The 21,762-nt window shown below is 47.1% G+C and overlaps 1 protein-coding gene across 2 annotated transcripts in view; it reads right to left on the bottom strand.

The window, feature by feature from the left end:
• RASAL2 (RAS protein activator like 2) overlaps positions 1 to 19,681 on the bottom strand; it is a 310,978-nt gene extending 291,297 nt beyond the window's left edge. For both annotated transcript variants that reach the window (XM_066597470.1, XM_066597468.1), the window contains exon 1: positions 19,388 to 19,681. In XM_066597470.1, coding sequence (XP_066453567.1) covers positions 19,388 to 19,559 — 172 coding nt within the window. In that variant the 5' untranslated portion in view covers positions 19,560 to 19,681. The remainder of the gene's footprint in view (positions 1 to 19,387) is intronic.
• Positions 19,682 to 21,762: the final 2,081 nt, after the last annotated feature.

The raw sequence follows: 21,762 nt of genomic DNA on the forward strand, positions 1-21,762 counted from the left end.
CTCCCGAATTAAATCACAAGTTGGTGGCCACACAGGTATTCCTCACCCTAGGCCACCATAGCCGGCAACAAGCTATGCACACTCTGCAGCTAGGAACTTCCAGCCTAGACCCTATCGGGAGCTGAGGGTGTGATAAGGGCGTTCCTCCTATCAAACCACTAGCTTCCGGTGGAGTCAAGATACAATAATACCGGTCACACAGCAGGAAATCTGTCCGTTTAGACCCAAATCCCAAAAGAACCACAATCACCTTTTCCATTGCATGATCCATTCATGCAGTCAAAAATGTACATAGGGGAAAAAAAAAAAAGGAACTTTTTTTTAAAATCTAAAACACTGTGTCAACTTGAACCTTTAAAGAAGTCACAATGCTGATTTTTTTTTTCTGAGGCCGTGTCAACATTGACTATTTTCCCACCACGCGATTTCATCTCCGATTCAAAGATGGACAGAATTTGCATGTGGAAAAGAAATTATTTATTTGAATGGGTTAATTCACATGAGTGATTTTTTTTCTCAGTCTAAGGGCTTATTTAGACGAACGTATATCGGCACGGTTTTAACGCCGAGCCGATATACGGTGTTCTTGTCTGCAGGTGGGGAGGGAGGATGGAAGAGCCAGGAGCAGGAACTGAGCTCCCGCCCCTTGCCACTATTTGCAATAGGAGGGGCGGGACGAGGTGGAGCTAACTCCCGGTACTTAGCTCCCCCCCGTCTCGCCCCTCCTATTGCAAATAGTGGAGAGGGGCGGGAGTTCAGTTCCTGCTCCTGGCTCTTCCATCCTCCTCCCCCTGCAGACAAGGACACCGTATATCGGCTCGGCGTGAAAACCGAGCTGATATACGGTCGTCTGAAATAGCCCTAAGCTTGAAAAATTATTGCAGATCCTAATTTTTGTGCGATTCTTCATAAAGGGCCATTCCAGGGATTTTTTTTTAATTATTCATTTATTGGGTAGCTATAAAAAAAAAAGGAAATATTGTAAAGGAGTTTCGAAAAACTATATTAAGTATAATTGTACTGGGACCACATGAGACATATTTTAGGTGGTTGCCTTGTAAAATGGAAGCAAAGTGATTCAAATTGTATCAGAAGGCACAAAAATCTTTAAAAATGGACTTGACTCATTTTGGAAAAAGGCCCATATAACAATAACCAACCACAGAGGGATATAAAAGATCAGCGCAGCCAATTGCTATATTATAGGCATAAGGCTCACTAACCACTTGTGCTTTTTAAGGTCAAGTCGTCCAGCCCCCGGCACAAAAGAGATTTGCCTCCACAATATGTAGATAAGGAAAGAGACAGTTTAAGAGCGGGATGATGAGGAGCTCATGACCTACGCCAGTTGTAGATGTGTACATAGCTACAGCAAACAGAAGAACACTTACAGGTATCAATGACAGGCTGGAAGCCTAATAGAAAAGTGAAGAAGCGGGACAACTAGACTCATTACTCACAGGGTTTGAAAAGTGCACAGAACGTAATCGCTAAACGATTGGCGAGAGCTGAGAGATGGAAACCATGAGCCCACAAACACCTCGCATTAATGCCTGCAGAATATAAATGGCCAAATGATGTCTAGACAAAGAAAACGCAAACCGACACAAACGGCCATTATGAGCGGTCAACCAGTCCCGATGAGTTCTCCAGGAGACGTCTTGAGTTTTTCACATTTTGTATCCGGTAATACTCGTGAGAACCCATCACTGGCCACACGCTGGACGCATGAAGGACGCATTCAGACTACCATAGGCTGAAAAAAAGACATGTCTAATTAATGCAGCCTATTATCAACCCCCCCCCCCCCCCCCCAATTTCCTTATTTAATGGGGGGAAAAAATTCCTCCCCGACTCCAAACTGTAGTAGTCAGTGACTATAAACATGTAATATTATAACGCTCAAGAAAGACGTCCAGGACCCTCTTAAACTCTCATTGAGTTCGCCATCACCACATCCTTAGGCAGAGAGTTCCACAGTCTCACTGCTCTTACAGAAAAGAATCCCCTTCTATGTTGGTGTATAAACCTTCTTTCCTCTAGATGTAGAGGGTGCCCCCTTGTTACTGTCACAGTCCTGGGTACAAATAGATGATGGGAGAGAGCTCTGTATTGTCCCCTGATATATTATACATAGTTAATAGGTCACCTCTCAGCTGTCTTTTTTCTAAACTAAATAACCCTAATTTTGATAACCTCTCTGGGTATTGTAGTCCGCCCATTCCAATTATGACTTTTGCTGCCTGCTGAAACATCAGCGGTCAGGCTGGAACAGTCATCTGTATTAGGGACACAAATACATCCATAATACTCTAGCGTGTCACCAACCTTGGTAAGGAGTTGTCCGAATCTGCCAATTTTGATGGGACCAGCCAACTGCCGTAAGTGTATGAGGTCCTCCCGACATCAATGCCAGAGAGAAACACACTAAATTAGGGCTTTACAGGCAAATATTGAATGCTATACACGCACGTGCATCGGCGTGTTGCTTGCCCTTCTGATGCTTGCGCGTTTTTTCCCGTGCAGCTTGCATCCATACATCAGTCATCTAATTGGGGCTGCCGCTTGCCGCTTGGCTACATCAACAGTCCCATTGAAAATGCATGGGGCAGCAGTGTACTCACGCAACCAATGCTCCATTCATTCTCCTCCTGCGTTCTATTTTTGGAGAAGAAGCTGGACTGCGTTCTATTTTCCACGAGCGGATTACGCAATTCTGACCCGTGCAAGTGAGCGGAATTGTATAATCCGATGCATTTGATATGCGTATTACCGCGGATCAAATTCTTGTGGAGTCCGCAATTACTATCCAGTTGTGTTAGACCAGCCTTACTCAAGAGTTGAGTGCTGGCCAATGAGAGAGCAGTGCACAATATATATTAGGTAGTCAAAGGCGGCCATCTTGGATGGCTAAAAATGGAATCAGCGGATTGGAGGCTCAGCAGAGAAGAACAATTGTGGGTAACATATCCCCCTCCGGGGCTGGGACAGAATTCTGTTGGGAAACTGGAAAGTTGCTTTAAAGGGGTTGTCCCGCGCCGAAACGGGTTTTTTTTTTTTTCATCCCCGCGCTCCGGTGACTTCTATACTTACCGGCTGAAGATGGCCGCCGGGATCCTCTTCCTCTGTGGACCGCAGCTCTTCTGTGCGGTCCATTGCCGATTCCAGCCTCCTGATTGGCTGGAATCGGCACGTGACGGGGCGGAGCTACACGGAGCCCCATTGAAGAAAGCAGAAGACCCGGACTGCGCAAGCGCGTCTAATTTGGCCATTCGACCATTTTAGACGGCGAAAATTAGGCGGGCTCCATGGAGACGAGGACACCAGCAGCGGAGCAGGTAAGTAAAAAACTTCTTATAACTTCTGTATGGCTCATAATTAATGCACAATGTACATTACAAAGTGCATTAATATGGCCATACAGAAGTGTATAGACCCACTTGCTGCCGCAGGACAACCCCTTTAAGCCTACTGAGCTCATAGAACTTGGACGGGGCTTACATGGAAATTCTGATTTCCCATTAAAAACATTCCTACCCCCAGACAACATGAACAGTTGAACCCCATGCCCGATGAGTTCAAGCCCGCGGCTGGCCGCCGTATCCTGTAAACACATTTCCTAGTGCAAGCGTTCTCTCCATTACAGTGCTGGCAGCCATGGATTTTAGTTGGAACACTTAGTAAAAGTCATTCGGAAACATCAAAAGCCGACTGTGAGAGCCAATAACTTCCTGCACGGCCCATGCAAGAATTCCAAAAATGCTGTTTATTTCCCATGACAAGTCGGAAGATCTACAAAAAAAAAATGTAACAAAAACACAAAACAATAGAAATAATTAATTTTCACGGTATGCCATCGCCTTTTTTTAATGCGAGAACACTTTGATCCAATGAAGCGCCGTTTGTACAGGAGATTCGCGCTGAGTTTTCTCCGTGTGAGGCGCATTTGTGACATACAGCCGCAATTAGTATAAAATTATGGAAGTGTGAGGATATGACAATCTCCGAGAACACGGAATATCCTGGGAATATTCCCGCAGCCGCTCTCCTATGTGGGGTCTGACTGTTGAAGGCTCGGCGTCATTAACCCTCCGGCTGCCTGTTGCGAGCACAAAGGCATTGAGCAGCAGTGCGCCAGGGCAGACTGTGTTGCTCAAAAGGGTTTATGGGACACGGCCCACATCCCCAACGCCGGGAGGTATTGTCTGTCTTTCCTTCCCCTCCAAAAGGTTGAAGCATTACACAGATGTCTCTTCTGTATGAAAGCGTCCTGCCCGTACACAAAGAAGAAGAAAGCCTGATTAGACGCTGGGAAAAGCAACCGCTTTGACATGCTAATGGGTTTTCGAAGTCCTAGACTTTTTCCTGTTCTCTGGTCAGCATTCAAGCCCGCTTTGGCTCAAGGAGAGCTTCCAATCTGTTTCAAAGGGACTATTATCAGGACTCTCTTTTTTCGTTGCCCTCTCAACAGGTTCCTAAATGCAACGGCCATCAACAAACGCCTTTATCCGACCGGAGGCATGTTTAGTGGAAAGTATTCATCTGCGTTATGTACAATGTGCCTCGCTCACCGAAAATATATGCAGAACATAATAGAAACGGGTCAAATGAGGTGAGTGGGGGGATCTCCGGCCCACCTCCCCGCTTAAAAAGAAACACTAAAATATTAAATTCTGAGTATTAAGAACAAACTTATCTGGGATGTCGGCCGCCCGGTCCCTGGGGACTAACTGCTCTACCTCTCTGATGCTGGGCCTGGAAATGCCGGTGGCACATCATCAATATGCATCTACAAGCATTCTTGTAAAATTGATGGAGTTGGGAAGAATTGGAGTAGTTACCCGCATCTTAAAAAGGAACCTCTTGGACTTCTTGTAAGGCGTACTGAATCACCAGTCACAATCTGTATTTCTAGTGTATTTTTCTATAGTTCTTGCAGTCAATCCTGCGAATGTATTTCCTTTCCCTCCGTTGCCTCGTCTCTCTCCTATTCCAGTTTTTTCCCCTAATCTTAACTTCGTCCTTGGTCGTTATAGTTCCCCGTTTTGGGTGGTTCATCTGGTTATGTAAATGACGGAATGTGATAACTGGGCTTTAAGCCCCATTTAGACATCTTTTGAGTGATAATCGTTGTGTGCATTTACACGGCAGGATGATCGCTCAAATGGCAGTTTGAGTGACAGATTGGAGCGCTGTCTTCTACATACTTCTAATGTTTTCACGGAGCACTCGGCTGCTGTACAGCTGAAAACTCCGATCAGAATATGCAGAACACAGCTCGGTTGCTGACTGCTGCATACTCTTGCAGTGTTCACGGAGCGCTCAGCTGGTACACAGCTGAGTGCTCCAAGCGGGGTATACGAAAGATAGCTGGAGCACTGTCTTCTGCAAACGTCTGCTGTGTTCTCTGAGCGGGATACCAGCTAAAACAATAGTATCAGTGGTATCCCGCTGAGAACTCAGCACGCGGCCCGGATAAGACTCATCGTTAACAAAAACTGCACGATGGCTCTGCGTTTAGACCCAACGATTGTCGCTTAAAAGGCGGCTTTGAGTGAATTTTGAGTGAGAATCGTTGAGTCTAAATAGGCCTTTAGTTCCAGGCTTTTTTGTTATATTGGATGTGTCTAGTAGACAATTTGCAGAAAAAAAAAAAGCTTCTTTTCTCTCCCGCCGCCCCCCCCTTTAACAAATGAACTTTCCTCAACCACTATAGCCAAACAATTATGTACCCTACTCAATGGTTAAAGGGGTTATCCAACTTTTAAAAAAAAAAAAAAAAGATGATCGCTCAGTGATTGAGGCGAGCTCGCCAGAGATATCTTCTGGACGCCACCTCCATTCACAATAAATAGGCAGTTCTCCATCAAAGAAAGACTACCTGTTTACACAGGCGACAGTTGTTTGGTCTTTAGGTGAGCTGAAAACCGAGCAACTGACAAGTAAGTGATTCCCACTCACTACCCTGTTGGGTCCCGTGTCTACATGGGCCAACAGTTGCCTGTAATCGCTCGTTTGGGGGATTGTTCAGGTAACAAATGACCCCTGTAAGAGTACCCCAATATGGACATGATCAGGCAGTGGTAGTTCAACTTGCCCAATTCTTTTGTTCTTGAGGTGATAAGCCATCACTGAGCATGTTGAGGAGGAGGGGGGGGGGGGTGATGGGGCCTGTCGGTCGCAGAGCTATCTGATATATAGGGCCGGTCGGAGAATATGTTTGGTGGAACAGAGGAACTACTAATAAATCCCTAATAAAATTAGTTCTAAATGAGATGTTCACTCTAAATAACTCTCGATCTCTCCCCAACCCCCCGCCAAGTTTCTGATTAAATTCATAAAGTCCTAATGCGCACCAGACATTTTCCCCTTCCTATACGCACACCACATGACATCGCATAACATGAACGTTGTGTGATTCACATTCCACCGGAGACAAAAATAACTTCTGATAGAAGACAGGATATGGCAAAGGAAAAAAATGTATTTTTACTGCGGAGCCCTTTGAGCAGGCAGCGCTGATTCAGAGGGTGCCAATAGCTATTCCACAGAATGATGCAAAAGGCAGGGATTTGGAAATAAAGACTCAGCAAGGGTTGGCGAGGGGCAAAGCATGACCGCCCCGACTCCCACTCCTCACACTTGACAAAGAAACATTTGGAAGCTGCCCACACTGCTGGCTGGAAACTATTACACCGCCACAATTGTGGGAACGTTCCTGTGCACATCGAGGTAATAGGAACACCGCGGATCGTTGGTGCGCCGGGTACAATGCCAATCTAAACACTGAAGGGCATAGCACACTGTAAAAAGACAACACGTCCTTGTATACCACTCAGCTGATTAACAGAACTGTACTGGGGCCGTACGTCACCCATAGATATTAGGAATATCTTACACTGCGTGCATCGCTACATTGTAACAGATGGAAAGATACAGCTCAAATATTTGTAACAGACCGAAAACCTTAGCAGGATCAGGATGCTGGATCGCTGGAGACATAAAGAATATCCTACAAATAAGTAAACTCATTGTAGAAATTCAAAAAGTACAATTTTCAAATAGAATGGGGCAAAACTTACTTTTCAAAATCAGTTTTTAGTGCAAATTGTGCCATTCTTAACCTAAACTAAGCCAACTATAAAGGTGGTCAAAAGGCCGATTCGCCAAAAGGACGGCTTTTGAGCGATGGCTGTTGCGTGTAAACGTGTGCCCATCGTGCACTCTTCGTCCATCGCTGACTTCAGTTCCGCATGAAATCCGTTGTCCCTGATAAGAGGGACGGCAGGCTGTGTTCTCCGCGGGCAGCGCTCATAGCATTGCATGCAGCTGTTGCCCGCAGCAGAATAACAGCGATGTATTGAGAGCAGGGGTCCCCAACTCCAGTCCTCAAGGACCACCAACAGGTCATGTTTTCAGGATATCCTATGGTAAGAACACCTGCGGCAATGTCTGAGGACCGACAATAATTACATCACCTGTGCAACACTGAGGATATCCTGAAGACCTGACCTGTTGGGGGTCCCTGAGGACTGGAGTTGGGGAACACTGATTTAGAGAACAGACCACCCGCTGTTCTCTAAATGCATGCAAATGAAGCTAGTTAGATACTAATGGGCCGATTAGCCCTACTACTGCCTTTAAAAAAGGATCCCTCCAAACTGTCAGTTCCTGCCGAATTTTGAGCGATCATCTTTACGTGTACATGGCCCTTAAGCTTCGCCTAGACAGTCTTAAAATTCAACACATGCGTCGTGCACAGCAGGGCTACTGCGATAAATCCGGTAAATATTAAGCCTGTCTAGTCTAAATTTGCAGCGGCTAAGGCAGCATTTACGCAAACGATTTTCATGCTGCAAGGTCAAAGCTCACAGGCGAAAAGGGACCATTATTTTTAATGGGTTAATTTAAAAGATCATTTGCACTGATATTACCAGACTGGAAAAATAAAAAATAAAAAAAAAAATAAAAAAATCACAGCATGTCCGATTTTTGGTCGGTTCTAATGTGAAAAAAAATAAAATAAAAATCGCCTTTATTTCCTATGGGAGTGTGGGAAAAAAACATTGCACTCGCACACTATGCAATTCACATGCAAGTGCGATGCAGTTTGTCATTTTACCTACTGGTAGCATAGGCGATTGTGTCCTCAGCGTGAAAAAATAAAAAACGTGTAAAGCGATGCATATTGCACATTTTTAAAGCCAAAACACATTGCATGAAAACCGCAGACGCAACAAATACAATGTAGGCCTGATTTTCCATGACGTATATCACACTCGCCCGTGTAAATACTGCCTAAGGGTCGTTTCACAGCTCGCCAGAACCTCTGCTCGGAAGTTCCATCATAGATCCGGAAGAAAAAGCATCATCCAAAGCCGGCCAGCAGGGTGGAAAGCAGGCACCCCCCATTCTAGTCGATGGAGTCTGCAGAGACTGAACCGTTCGTCCGCGGGGATTCCCCTTTCCTGCTCCCCGAACGGAGCAGGAAAGAAGAATTCCCATTGCAGGTGTAAAGGCACCCTAACTTTTAGAAATTAGTAGTAAATAAGCCTCACTGTAACAATTCACTAGTTTTAAAGTCTCTGCTTGCCGTCGTTCAGCAGAATCCTTCTACAGGATCGGTCCTGGTCATGTGATGGTCACATAGGGGTACGACTCGACGTGTCTTGTTACAAGTCATGCGCCTATGTGGCCAATTTATATTCACAGCAAAAAAATATCTGTATAGCTATGTAATAAACTTGCAGAATCGGGAATATCCATTTAAAGAGAAGCTGGCACGTCGTCAGGTCGGTGCTGCCGGCTGCATAGCTTCGAAGCGGCGACCCCGCTGACTATTAGCTTTCCTCTCTACTCCTCCTGTTCAGAGTCCCTTTAGATTGCGCTCCCAGCGCTTTGAATCTGTCAAGTGGGCGGTCTGCACAGCTCACTGTCAAAGGATGATGTCAGGTTTGAGTGACAGTGGGGACACCTACCTGACAGACGTGCTGACAGACTAATCTAACAAGTTTCTTAAAAGAAAAGGGAATCGAAAAAAAAAACAACAACAAAAAAAAACAACTTATTTTGATTGGGGCCGCACCTGCAAAGCTATGCAGCGGGCCTTATAGATCCAAGTCCACAAGAGGTCCTCTTTAAATATCAGCCCATAAGTGATCCATGTTGATGAAGACTCAATACCCAATTAATTCAGCAGTCATATGCCTATTAGTCACACTGTGCTCAGTACATCCTGCCCATGACTATTGCTGCATTGCTGACTTTCCCCTGCATTTATGGTGCCACCAATAAAGCATCTGCTCCCTAACCTTGCCCATTACTTTACAGCAAGTCTTCAAGTGACCCACGTAAATCTATGCATGGAAGTACAAGTAGCCGGCCAACTCTACATTTAAAGGAGTTTTCTAGGACTTTGAAATGGATGACCTATCCTTCCATAAACATCAGATCACTATGGATCTGACTTTCTCTTATCACAATCAATCATTTAACAAAAGTGGTTGTGGCGCTCTGGTCAGCACCACATCCCCTTTACCAGACACAACTCCGTACATTTTGCTGTGGCCGTGCCTGGTACTGCAGCTCAGTCCCATCTAACAGTGCATCGTTCAACTGGTTAAAGATCCCAGAATTTTGCTAACTACTTTGTAACGTTACAGAAATTGACCTGCCTGCATACGACAACTAATGTGACTGTTGCAGAACAATGCTTATAAGATCAGTTTCCAGCGGGGCGTACGAGAACAAAACTAAAAGTGAAAGCCTACTAATTATAATTTATAATTTAATTATAAAATAAAATCATAATCTGCAGAAAAAGAGAACCCAGACTACTGCAGACTTCCCATTCATCCTCACAAACTGTCATTTGTAGTTCCCATGGCAACCTTATTCGCCATGACTACTAATCGCAATGGCCGTTTCACACCTCCAAAAATGGATTTTTTTTTTTAAGAAACCTACCGGAAAAAAAAGTAAGAGAAAATCATTTTTATATATAAATCTAAACTTCTTAAAATTAAAAAATGGAAGCAAACTGATTAAAAACAGAACCCGCAGAGCGAAATACATTCTTTGCTCTCAAATGGAGGTCGATCTATTGGACTCCAACTGTTCCTGAGAATGAAGGGACCAGAGTGCTGACTGCATTTCCTTTTAAGTTTTCCCTGCACAGCAGCGCTCCCAGCCACCCAGCTCTGCGGGAACTAGAACGCCATTCAACTGAACAGAGCTCTGTCGCCGTTCCCCGCACAGCAGGTGGCCAGTGAGATGATGTACCAGGAGACACAGTTAAGGAGACTTTGCCATACTAGGACCGCACTTCTTCATTGTCAGGGTTAGTCCCACAAGTCTGAACCCCACCAAATATAAAACGATGGCATATCCTACGGATAGGTCATCCCTTTACAAGATGGGAATATTCCTTTAAGGCAGGAGCAATCAGCAATAGTTCCTATTCAGTTTCAGGCCTTACGTAAATGGACATATTACAAATTTGGGTTGCGTCCAATTTCATAGAGGAGCAGAGTATTTTACTAATGGATTCATACAGCATCCATTAGTGAAGGCATCACAGTATAGTCCACGATGTGCTGTACTTATTACACACAGATTCTACCCCAGATGACTTAGGAAGAATGTCGAGGCGAACAGGGAAGAATAGAGTCTCGTGGAGGTGCTATATAGTGGCATATGGAGCCTATACTCCTCACAATTTCATGCGTATGGGTCCTTATCAGAAACCTTGAGCACATTTTGTTTTTTTGTTTGTTTTTTTTATAAATCAGAAAAACTTACCACCTTTACGACAGAAACCCCCAAAAGGAAAGCAAAAAAATCCTTGTAAAAAGGGGTTGATTGGAAATGATAATAGATACAATCATTTGTGCAGAATGACCGGTCACTTTTCATTTTTGTTGGAAATACTGATCAGCACAGGAGTGCGCAGAACGTTGCAACAGTAAGGCTGGGTTCACACAGGGCAGATTTGCTGAGGTTTTGCCGCAGTTTTTCCATTGCTACGCAAAAAAAAAACAAACGCGTTTTTTTCCACAGCGCTTTTTTACTTTTTGTCGCGTATTTGGTGTGGTTTTGGCTGCGTCCATAGAGGTCTATGGACAAAAAAACGCTGCTGAAAAGACCAAAGAATGAACATGCTGCATCTTTTAAAACCGCGACGCAGTTGCATTTCCGCACTGCGGCTGTGCGGAAAAAATCTGTCCTGTGAGAACAGCTTTTTGGCAAATCCCATTTGTGCTGCATTGCACTGCAAACGCAGCGGTTTTGCTGCAGTGCGGATATACAACGGCAATCCGCGGCAAAACCGCAGCAAATCTGCCCTGTGTGACCCCAGGCTAAAGAACACCTCCGGTACCACCTCTAGCTTACAAGATGTGATATCGGCGGACATGGAGGCTCTAGTACTCTGTTGTACCACCTCTAGCGGTACAACAGCGAAATGTTGCGGGTTTTGAAGCTACGACTCTCCCGTGGAAATCTCGCAGCTTTTCGGTGGGAACCCAGTCTAAGTGCAGCATGCATGTTGCAGAAATTTGTGAAAATCCGTTCCATTGACCTAAACGGGGTAGTTTCAGCAGCCAGCACAGTTCTGCAGGAACCCATTCGGATGGATGGCACCGTCTCCGAAAATTCGGCAACCAACCTGCTGCGTGTGAAAATACCCCCTTTGGAGGACGACACGGTGTATGTAACCGCTCGTCTCTGCCCCATAGTGTGACCGCTCGTCTCTGCCCCCTACGCAGTAACAGTACCAATCCGGTTTCATTGCAAAGGCTAAACTGCCTAACAACAGTCTTTTCTATGGGCCCCTCGTAAGACGTCTCAAGACCTTCCAGGTTTACATCTCAAGGCAGAGCTGTCCCCGAGATGAGAAAGTGGAGGAGCCTTAGACATAAAACGCTTCTTCCTCCACCTCCTCTTGCAGTCTTAGGAAGAGCTTCTGCCTTACCGAAATAGCTTCTGCTCATTATTCCCCCTCTTAAGGAGATTTGCACACCTCGCATCTCCTTGCACGCTTCCCCAGCCGTCCCTTTAGGAATGCACACGGCAGCCTTGTATAAAGAGCCCCATTCATTCCGGGCAACGGTAGCGGCACAGTCCCCATTCATGACCCATCGGACGGTGGAGAGTAGCGGCATCACACAAGTGAGAGAATTCAGATACGACACATGCAATCTGGCGCCGCTTTTTCGTTACGGTTTCTATAGTAACCGTTGAATCTTGGGCAAAAAAAAAAGCGCTTACAGGGTCTGTTCTTGCAAAATCTGAAAAATCAAAAATTTCACTAAAAAAATCTGTTTCCAGGTACTGAACAAGAGAAGCTCCCCCCCCCCCCCTTAATGTGCTGAAGAGCCGGTAATCTGGACAGATACTAGGATTCATTATCAAATCTCAATGAACGTCTCGCTGAAATCCGCCGGTGGCAGGGCGCCAGCTGGCTGCGAGAGGCCAGTCAACGAGGGGTGAACTTTGGGTCTGGGATCGTGTGCACAGTTTTGGCACTGTTCATTGTGATCATTTTTAATGCAACAACTTCAGGTGTCGGCGGCGATCAGCTCAGACATCCGCCGCGCGGAAGGACAGATTTCTTCATGCATATCTTAAGACCGGAGGAAGATAGACCCATCGAAAAGTCCGATTACAGAAACGGGTCTATACCTGTAGAAGGCCGTAGCAGACTTCCATCTGTGCTAGCACATTTTGGTTTTAGTGCATTTATTGTCTTTTCTGCTTTTCAAGACCCGCTTACGCAAAAAAATGTTTGTGCAACATCTAATACACCTATAAGGGGGCAGTTATAAGGAACTCCGCATGTGGAAGAAATAGATGTAAAGTCCGCTAAAGTCAGATGCTTCTCGGCTGCGCAGTGCGATTAGGGTTTTATAAAAAGTCCAATGGGGGCTTATTCACCCGGGTGAGAATCTCGCACGAGTTTTGTGCGTTGCAAGATGCGCAAATATGAACCCCATTCTTCTGAATGGACTTATACACATGAGCGATGCTCTGAGGGTAAAGATGGTGTTCTGGCAGCATGTTCTAGTGGGACCTTAAGACATATCTGCGACATGCAAGTGAGTGGGAAACACCTGCGACTCTCTTAACCCGTAGCGGTATTTTCACGTGGCGGATTTAGCATTAAAAAAAAATCTGCACGTATTTACTGAGGATCTGCGGCAGCCATCTGAGGCGCCCCACATTCTGCAGCGCCACAACACGGGCTATCCGGACTGTGAGAATAAGTAGCATGGTAACGTCGCCAAGAGAAACATCGTGGGAGAAAAAAAAAAAAAAAAAAAAGGTGACCTTTCCCGTGATTTTTGAGCATCGGCGCTGCTTTTTCTCGCAAAAAAGCTTGCTCCCACTTGCGATTTTCTCGCGCAAAAGTCAACAGGACTTTCTAATGTTAAACATGCATTGCATTAAAAAAAAATCAAGAGTTTCATAATTCTACGTTTTTACACTCTCACCTCGCTTAAAAAAAATGCGCGATTTTCTCGCCAGTGTGAAGGCGTCCTTACACTAGCAGTGTCGGATTTTTACCGCTGCCGTAATCTTGCGCTGTGATCCCGGAGCACGCGGCCCCCGATGGGACAGCGGATCCCGAGTGCCTCGGCGTCATGGACAATGTGAGAGCATTTGATTATGTTTTACATCGTCTCCTCCAACCACTGACTTCATTGTGCAAACAGTCTCAGGGCTCCCGACAGACGGGCCGTCATAAAGCGGGGCGGGCCAGGACTGTTAACCAGCTGTGTGCCATGGCCGGCAAACACCCAACACTGCAGATCTTACCAGCTTCCTCTCCACTGGTCCCCCTCACCCCCTGAGGAGACCCTCTTGTGTATCCTGGCACGGTGGGCTGAAAGGTAACATAAGGCCGAGGTCACGCAGCGTGATGTATCCTATATAGGTCTAAAGTCTTAGAGCTTTAAAAGAGAAATAGTTATCAAAGGGGCGTTTCAGTTTAGGGATAAGCTGCAATACCAGATGTAGCCTACAGGCAAGTGTGGCGCTGTTTCTGAGGCCGAAAAATACAGACCTTTTTCTTGCAATCTTCACCGGCAGCCCTGCACTTACTACAGGACGTTGGGTGCCGAAGACTTCGGAGGCGAGCGCCGTTCTCAATTCAGCTGCGCACACCGATGGTGTGGATTTTAACAATTGTGGGTGCTGAAATTCTGCGACATTTCCGCTACATGTAAACAGACCCGAAAAGGAGATGTCCAGTGACTGAGGACTCGGCGCTTGTTGCGACAGCTAACGCCACCAGAAGTCAGGCGACCGACGCAGCCAATCAGAGGCTGCAGCATTACGGTTCGTTCTCCTGGCATGGGCGCTCACATCCCAAGTGCCATGATGCCAGGAGAACTAGCGGGCACATGACGCTACAGCCTCTGACTGGCTGCAGGGGTCACCTGACTTCCAATGACGTTAGCTGTCACAAGGAACGCGGGGCCTTTAATCAGGCGGGGCAGTTCTGATTGGGTGAATTTGGGGTGGATGCTCTTGAGACATTAAGGCCGGGGTCACACGAGACGGAAATCACGCGGAATGACCGAAAAAACGCGAGCTAAGCGCAGCTTTAAAACCTGCAGCTCAAAGCTGGATTTCCGCTGTGGCCGTCTGTCCCCCTAGAGAGGGCGCTGCGGAAATGAAAAAAGAATTGGCACGCTGCATCTTTGTTTTCCGCGCCACATATCAGTTTCCGTGCAGCCGGGCCGCAACAGATTGGTCGCTGCATGTGGACGGCTTTGCTGGCTAATTCCGTGACAATTCCGCCCCGTGTGAACCCAGGCTAATACTCTCAGAACAGACATCTAGAAGGTGTTGTAGCGGCTCTGCCGATTAACCCCTTCATGGCCAAGACTTCATTTTTCCGCCTACCTCCAGGTCACCGCCTGCAGGTCTGGTGTTACCAGTCTCAAAAGACATCATAACTTTCATTATTTGGGAGACAAATCCACGTGAGGATTTTTTTTTGTGGGACGGGTTGAATTTTTCAATGGTACCATTTAAAGTATTGGAAAACTTTAAAAAAAATTCGCAGTGGGGCAAAGTCGGCAAAAGACAATTGCACCTTTTGTTTTGGAAGGGGGTAGGTTATTATTTTTACTTTCTGCCCCCATATTTTGACCCCCATAATTTATTTTCTTTTTCTTTAGGTGGGGCTCTGTGAGGGCTGCCTTTTTGCGGGGCGGCCGGTAGTTTGTATTGGTACCATTTTGGGGAAAATACAACTTTTTGATCACTTTTTATTCATTTTTTTTTCCTATGACCTAAAAAACACAAGTCTGCCTTTGTGGGGTTTCTAAACATTTCTGACGGCGTTCACCATGCAGGAGTAATAATGATACTTATTTTGCGCAAAACCTGTGCCGAAATTAACAGATGGTGTAGAATTCGATCCCGCGGCGTGTCAATTGTATCGCCGTTTCCGCTGTGGAATCATAAATAAAGTCTTGTTTTTTGTATAGCGCCAACTTATTCCGCAGCGCTTCCAGGTAATTTATTACCCCCCACCAGGCTGGGTGCTTATTTTATTTACCCTCTTCTCAATGAGGGTGCGAATTCCGCACAGAAATAGGTTATAAAACCTGCACCAAATGGTACGGGTCTTGGGGCAGGCTTTCCGCTACTGATCTGCAGTAAAATGCCCACAGCCCCTGCCGACCGCGCCTAAAGGGAACCCATCAGTAGCTCTAAGGCCACTGAACCCCTGGCCTACCATCATGCAGCTGGTATTTGGCTTTCTAAATACGCCCCTATTCAGCTCTAGCTAGGACAAGAAGTTATAACTTACCGTAAGTGAGGCCGGTACTCATCTAGTGGCATCACGGCATCCTAGTGATTTAGAGGTCCCAAAATTACTGACAGGTTCCCTTTAAAAATCCCTCCAGCTGAGCTTCAGTACGTTGTATTAATGCCGCAACCCAGAGAGACAGACAATAGCGAACATAAAGTTTACCCAGGAGAATATGTTGACAATAAGCTCACGTAAGTAAAGAAATAGCCCAGGAGCAGAGTTCAATATCAATGTAATGTGATAAGCCGCAGAACAGAGAAGCCGCACAACACGGCCAAGCTCAACAATATATAGATAATGCCGGGCTTAGATAGCCGACGCCAACGATAAGAAAATCGCCGGGCTGAAAGCAAACTAGGAACCACCCATGTGTGAGAGAAGCCATGAACAGCACATGTAACATGCATCATGCGTGATCCTGCAGTAGTAAATGATCGGAATCATCTCAAATTCATCATCAGTGCAAACCCAAGTATCTAAAGGGGCGTTTAGACAACGATTATCGCTCAAAAGCCATCTTTTGAGCGGCAGTTGTTGCGTCCAAACGCGCGGTCATCGTGCACTGTTCATTTCTAGTCATCTAGAAGTTACCATGAGCCTTATCAGCCCCGCATGCTGATATGTCAGTGGGCGGTGCCGATATTCTTTCAGCTGTAATCCCACTGGCAGTTCTCAGCGGGACCCCAGCTGGAAGCATGGAGAACAATGCAGCTGTTTGCATATTCAAAACAGCTGCATTGTTCTCCGAGCTGTCAGCAGTGTCCCACTCCTCCTCTGCTAATTAGCTACTTGGAGTTATGCAAAGATGACCACTAAAAACTGTTACTCAAACTGTCGTTTGAGCGATTATCACTCCGTTTAAATGGGCGTTTTCCCTCAGAGCCTCACAGTCCTATTTTTTTGCGTCCCTCGGAACGCATCAGCCATTATTGACCATTATTGTCAATGCGCACGCGAGCACGATATGATGTTTCCCATTGAAATCAACGGAAAGCACTCGCCGATTCTCCAACGTGCGTGACACAAGCGCTGGAGGATCAGAGCTTCACAGAAAGAGACGGGAGGCGTTTTTGCAGTAAAAATGCCTCACATTCGTGGGTAAAACGCACATCGAGAAGCGCGATATCAGGCCGGGTCTATCGGCAGACAACTCTCAGGAACGTCACATTTGTAGCGACATATCCGACGTATCAGATAATGTAACACAAAACGGTGTCTACTAGAATTCCCCCCCCCCCCCAATAACAGGCATACGGTCTCCAACCTCAGCAAATGGCAAACTGTGCCGACTAACCGTACTCACTGTGCACACAATACAACAGAGAAGAAACCAAAACCTGCTCCCCATGAACCAACAGAAGCCTGGCATGCCCATCCTCCAGGCCTCTGCCCCCCCCCCCCCCCGCCATGCCCACCCTCCAGGCCCTCTGCCCCCCACCCCCACCCCAGTGCCCATCGTGCTTCTGTACTTGCAGCTAAATATAGTTATAGTTTGATGGTTTTGGAGGAAACACGAGCGGTTTTTCTCCCATTAGATCAGCCACAAATCTGCTGCTATTTCCAGAAAACGGGAACATATAGCGCCAACACATGTGCACCTAATAACTGGCGTGTACGGCAGCCAAGTGGGAATAAAGGGATTCTCCGCTAACATTGGGGGCAGAACTGTTCTTAATAAAGTACAAGGACCAAAAGAATCCTCCGACCGCAAATTAAGAAGGAAGCGAGAGGCGTTTGTGGCGTCGTCAGCATTCCAGAACCGCCAATGGGAACGCTCTGAGGACTGGCGATGCCACCGCTAAGGAGCGCTTTAACGACTTATGGAAGGTGGCACGATGGGGCGCGTCTACCAGGTCAGCGATTAGAACATAAAAGACAAGAAAACACGCCAAGAAGTGAAGGCTGACGCATTTCGGGTGGGAACCCGTCCTGGGAGATCAGGAGAAGCTTGGAGCAGCTCTTCCTCATCTCATGGGATGGCATCTGATCCAACGCCTGGCACAAGCACAGAGTGGCAACACAGCTGTGTACTTTGTCACCATAGCGTGGATATAAGAGGGAGACCAAGGATGCGTTCACACGTACAATTTGCTGCAGATTTCAGTGCGGATCTGCAGCACATCGCACATTTTCAATTGCATTCAGACTGAAGGGGTGAAATTTACTGCAAATCTGCACCAAACTCCGTGACGACATCTGCAGCCGATCTGCTGTGTGTGAACAGATCGGGATTGCTGCCCCTTGGTCTCCTTTGGGAGATCCCCAAGCTCTCTGGATGCCACACTGTGTGGCACCATTAGGGTGCGTTCACATGGCGCTGATCCGTTGCGGGTTTTGGTGCAGATCTGCAGCAAATCAGCAACGTGTGAACGCACCCTTAGTGCCACCCCAGCCGGCAGATCCGTCACCCTCTATGGGGCACAGCAATATCACTGACGGGTCATGAGCCAAAATGCCCCAACTTCAAAAGTGCAAGAAAACGGGCTATTTTCTCATAGACTTCAACACTGGCACTGGTACTGTGCCACCTCCGGCACTCCTATTGAGATAAATAGAGTGGCAATCATGCATGCTTGACAGCTGTGCCATTCATTCAGGGGTACACAGCCCCCCTGTTCTCATGATCAGAGGGAATCCCAACAATCAGACCACCACCTATCACACACTTGGATGGGCACTAACATTGGCATTACCCCTATAGCTTTCTACTGACCCCAATGAGGCGCCATCCCTTGTACACCTTGCTCTACGGATGCCAACATTATGCCCCTTTACACTGATCCCACATGTAATTGGCATTTACAAGACAAGCAAACATCCCCCAAAATGATCCAACCGCAAAAGTGCAAAATAACGGGTAATGTTCTCACTGCAATCAACATTGGCGCACGCCATCTCGGGCACTCCTATGGATGAATAGAGTGGCAGTGTGCACGCTCCGCCGCTGCTCCATTCATGCATGGGTAGACAGGACCCCATTCTTGGGGGTCACACCTCAACCTGACAGTAGATGGGGGGCATACCTGCTAGCATTGGCACAACCCTTATGATTACAGGTGACCTGTCTATTAATCCTTTATGGGGCACCAAATCCTGGCTCTTGGCATCACATTATGAGGAACCAAGACCTGGCACCAACACCTGGCACCACACTGTGGGGCACCAACACCTGGCACCACACTGTGGGGCACCAACACCTGGCACCACATTGTGGGGCACCACACCGTGGGCCACCAAGTCCTGGCACCACATTCAGGGGCACCAAGTCCTGGCACCACATTCAGGGGCACCAAGTCCTGGCACCACATTCAGGGGCACCAAGTCCTGGCACCACATTCAGGGGCACCAAGTCCTGGCACATCTTGCTCAGCATCTCTATGGCTGCCAGCACTTTGCATGGCACCCAAACATGACTGGCACCTTAATGTGGGCAGACCAATAGAATTGCAAGAATGACCGGAGAATGCACCAGCTCGCCCCCCCTGGCACCAGCAGCACAAGCACCCCCCCATGATGCACGAGCACTACGAGCATGCTGGGGCTTGTAGTCCCCGCTCTTACCATAGACCCGCAGCCAGCCCTGCTGCTGACACACCGACTCCATGAGGATCCGCTCCAGCATCCCCCCTCCCGCCGCTCCGGTGCACGGAGAGTCCAGCTCCTCGCAGTCCTGGAAGCTCTGGAACAAGTCATGTCCGCTGGATAACGAGTCCCCGCCGGGAGATAGATCCATGCTGCTGCAGTTACAGCGCCGCAGGCGGCCACGGGGTGACACGGTGGAGAGCGCTGCCCGACCGGAGCGACGGCGGAGACTCCACTGTGCCGAGCGGCATCAGCGGCATCCCTGGGAGATAGACAGGAGCAGCCGCCCGCCTATCCGCGGGAGGGGGCGGGACCACAGGCTGCGAGCGCGTGCAACAACTGGGAGACACAGGAAGACCGAGCTCATCGATAAGGGATTGCGAAAGCATTTAGGAGGCGACACCTAGCGGCAGCTTTGGAGAATGACAGCTCTCTCAGAACAGGTTGTACTATGTGTTAGTCCCTTATGGGGTGGATATACTATTGTGTAAGGTGTGTACACTGCTAAGACAAAAGAACATTTCTACTGTCCTTTCGAGGTTGTTCGTATTAGGATTTCATTGCCCTTTTGAAGGGTTTTCCCCACGACTTAAAATTGCCTCACAGCCACTTTGTCCTGCCTGGTTACTGCTGACCATGTCATGTGACTGTTACAGCCAATCACTGGGCACAGCAGGGACCTTCTAAAGCCAGTGATTGGCTGCAGCAGTCACATGTCCTGATAAGCAGCAACCAGGAAGGACAAAATGGTCTAAAAAAAAAAACCCTGTTAAGGGTTTCTTCACACCGGCGATTGCGAGAAAATCGCGGCACAATTACATGTGTGCTCATGTGAAGTTTGAGCGTTGGCAGTGCTTTTTCCTGAAAAAATAGTCCATCGCTACCGCTTGCAATTTTATTGATAATAGGAGTTTTTAATGTAAAAAACGCATCACATCGCATGAAAATCACAACTTTGTGCATTGCGATAAAACTGAGGCTCCGTGGGGAAACATGGGCGATAAAAAAGCATAATACAGAAAGATAGGTCTGGCCGCGATTTTCAAATCTGGCAACATCGCAGGACAGAAAATATTGCAAATGGGAATGAAATCATTGAAAAGCGCAGGTTTCATAATTTTGCATTTTCTCGCACTGCACAAAAATCACAGAATTTTATTGCAAGTGTGAAGGGACCCTAAGGGCTTGTCTAAATGGGGTGGAGATGCTGCGGAAATTCAGCAGCAAATCCTGAAGCATTTCTGCATCCAAAACAGTCAAAATCCGTACCATTGGTCACTTCTGCATCACCTGACCAGCGGCGCTGCGCTCAGTACAGACCGCCAGGTACCAGGTGAAGGAAGCACTGACAGCCAAAAACTTCGGAGGGGAGCGCTATATCTTCTGAAATCAGCTATGGCTATTCCACAGCATTGCTGCCCCATGTAATCAAACTACTAACGAGAACTTGTCAGTAAGTATGTGAGTGGTTCTTAGGCTCCGCCCCTGGTAACATCATTGCTCCCCCACCTGGTGATATCATCGCAGGTCCTACAACATATATAAAACACAGAGCCTGACCAACAGAAGAACAACTCAGTTAGGGCTCTTGGAAAGGGGAGGACAAAAATAACAAAATGAGAATACAGCAAAACTGCTATTATGTCAGACACAGCTCAGCAGTCCTAATAGAACACACTGACCTACCTCCACCACAGAGATCCGGTGGGCTGAAGGACATGTCACTGCTGTGGGAGGAGCCATTGTGCAGTTTGGTAGAAAGTACAGTATACTGGCTAAGCCGACAGCAGCCACTAGGACCTGTGATGATGTTACTGTCATGTGATCACCGGTGTGGGTGGAGCCAGAAATCACATGAACAGGGGTGATCACTGTATCCAGGAGTCTGGTGATGTGTGGAATAGCAAAGCTGTGTGTGTGTGTGTGAATCAGGATGTAGCAGAGTTGTGTGTGTCATGTGCTGTGTGTGTTATGTGTGGGGTCAGGATGGATGTAAATGGATGTACAATATAGCTGAGCTGTGTGTGTGTGATGTGTGGAAATCAAGATGGACGTAGTAGAGCTGTGTGTGTAATGTGCTGTGTGTGTAATGTGTGGGGTCAGGGTGTATGTAGTAGAGCTGTGTGTGTAATGTGTGGGGTCAGGATGTATGTAGTAGAGCTGTGTGTGTAATGTGTGGGGTCAGCATGCATGTAGGAGAGCTGTGTGTGTGTGGGAATCAAGATTTATCTAGTAGAGCTGTGTGTGTAATGTGCTATATGTATAATGTGTGGGGTCAAGATATATGTAGTAGAGCTGCGTGTGTAATGTGTGGGAATCAAGATGGATCCAGTGGAACTGTGTGTAATGTGTGG

Source organism: Eleutherodactylus coqui, chromosome 3 (genome assembly GCF_035609145.1).
Source record: "Eleutherodactylus coqui strain aEleCoq1 chromosome 3, aEleCoq1.hap1, whole genome shotgun sequence".
NCBI lineage: Eukaryota > Metazoa > Chordata > Amphibia > Anura > Eleutherodactylidae > Eleutherodactylus > Eleutherodactylus coqui.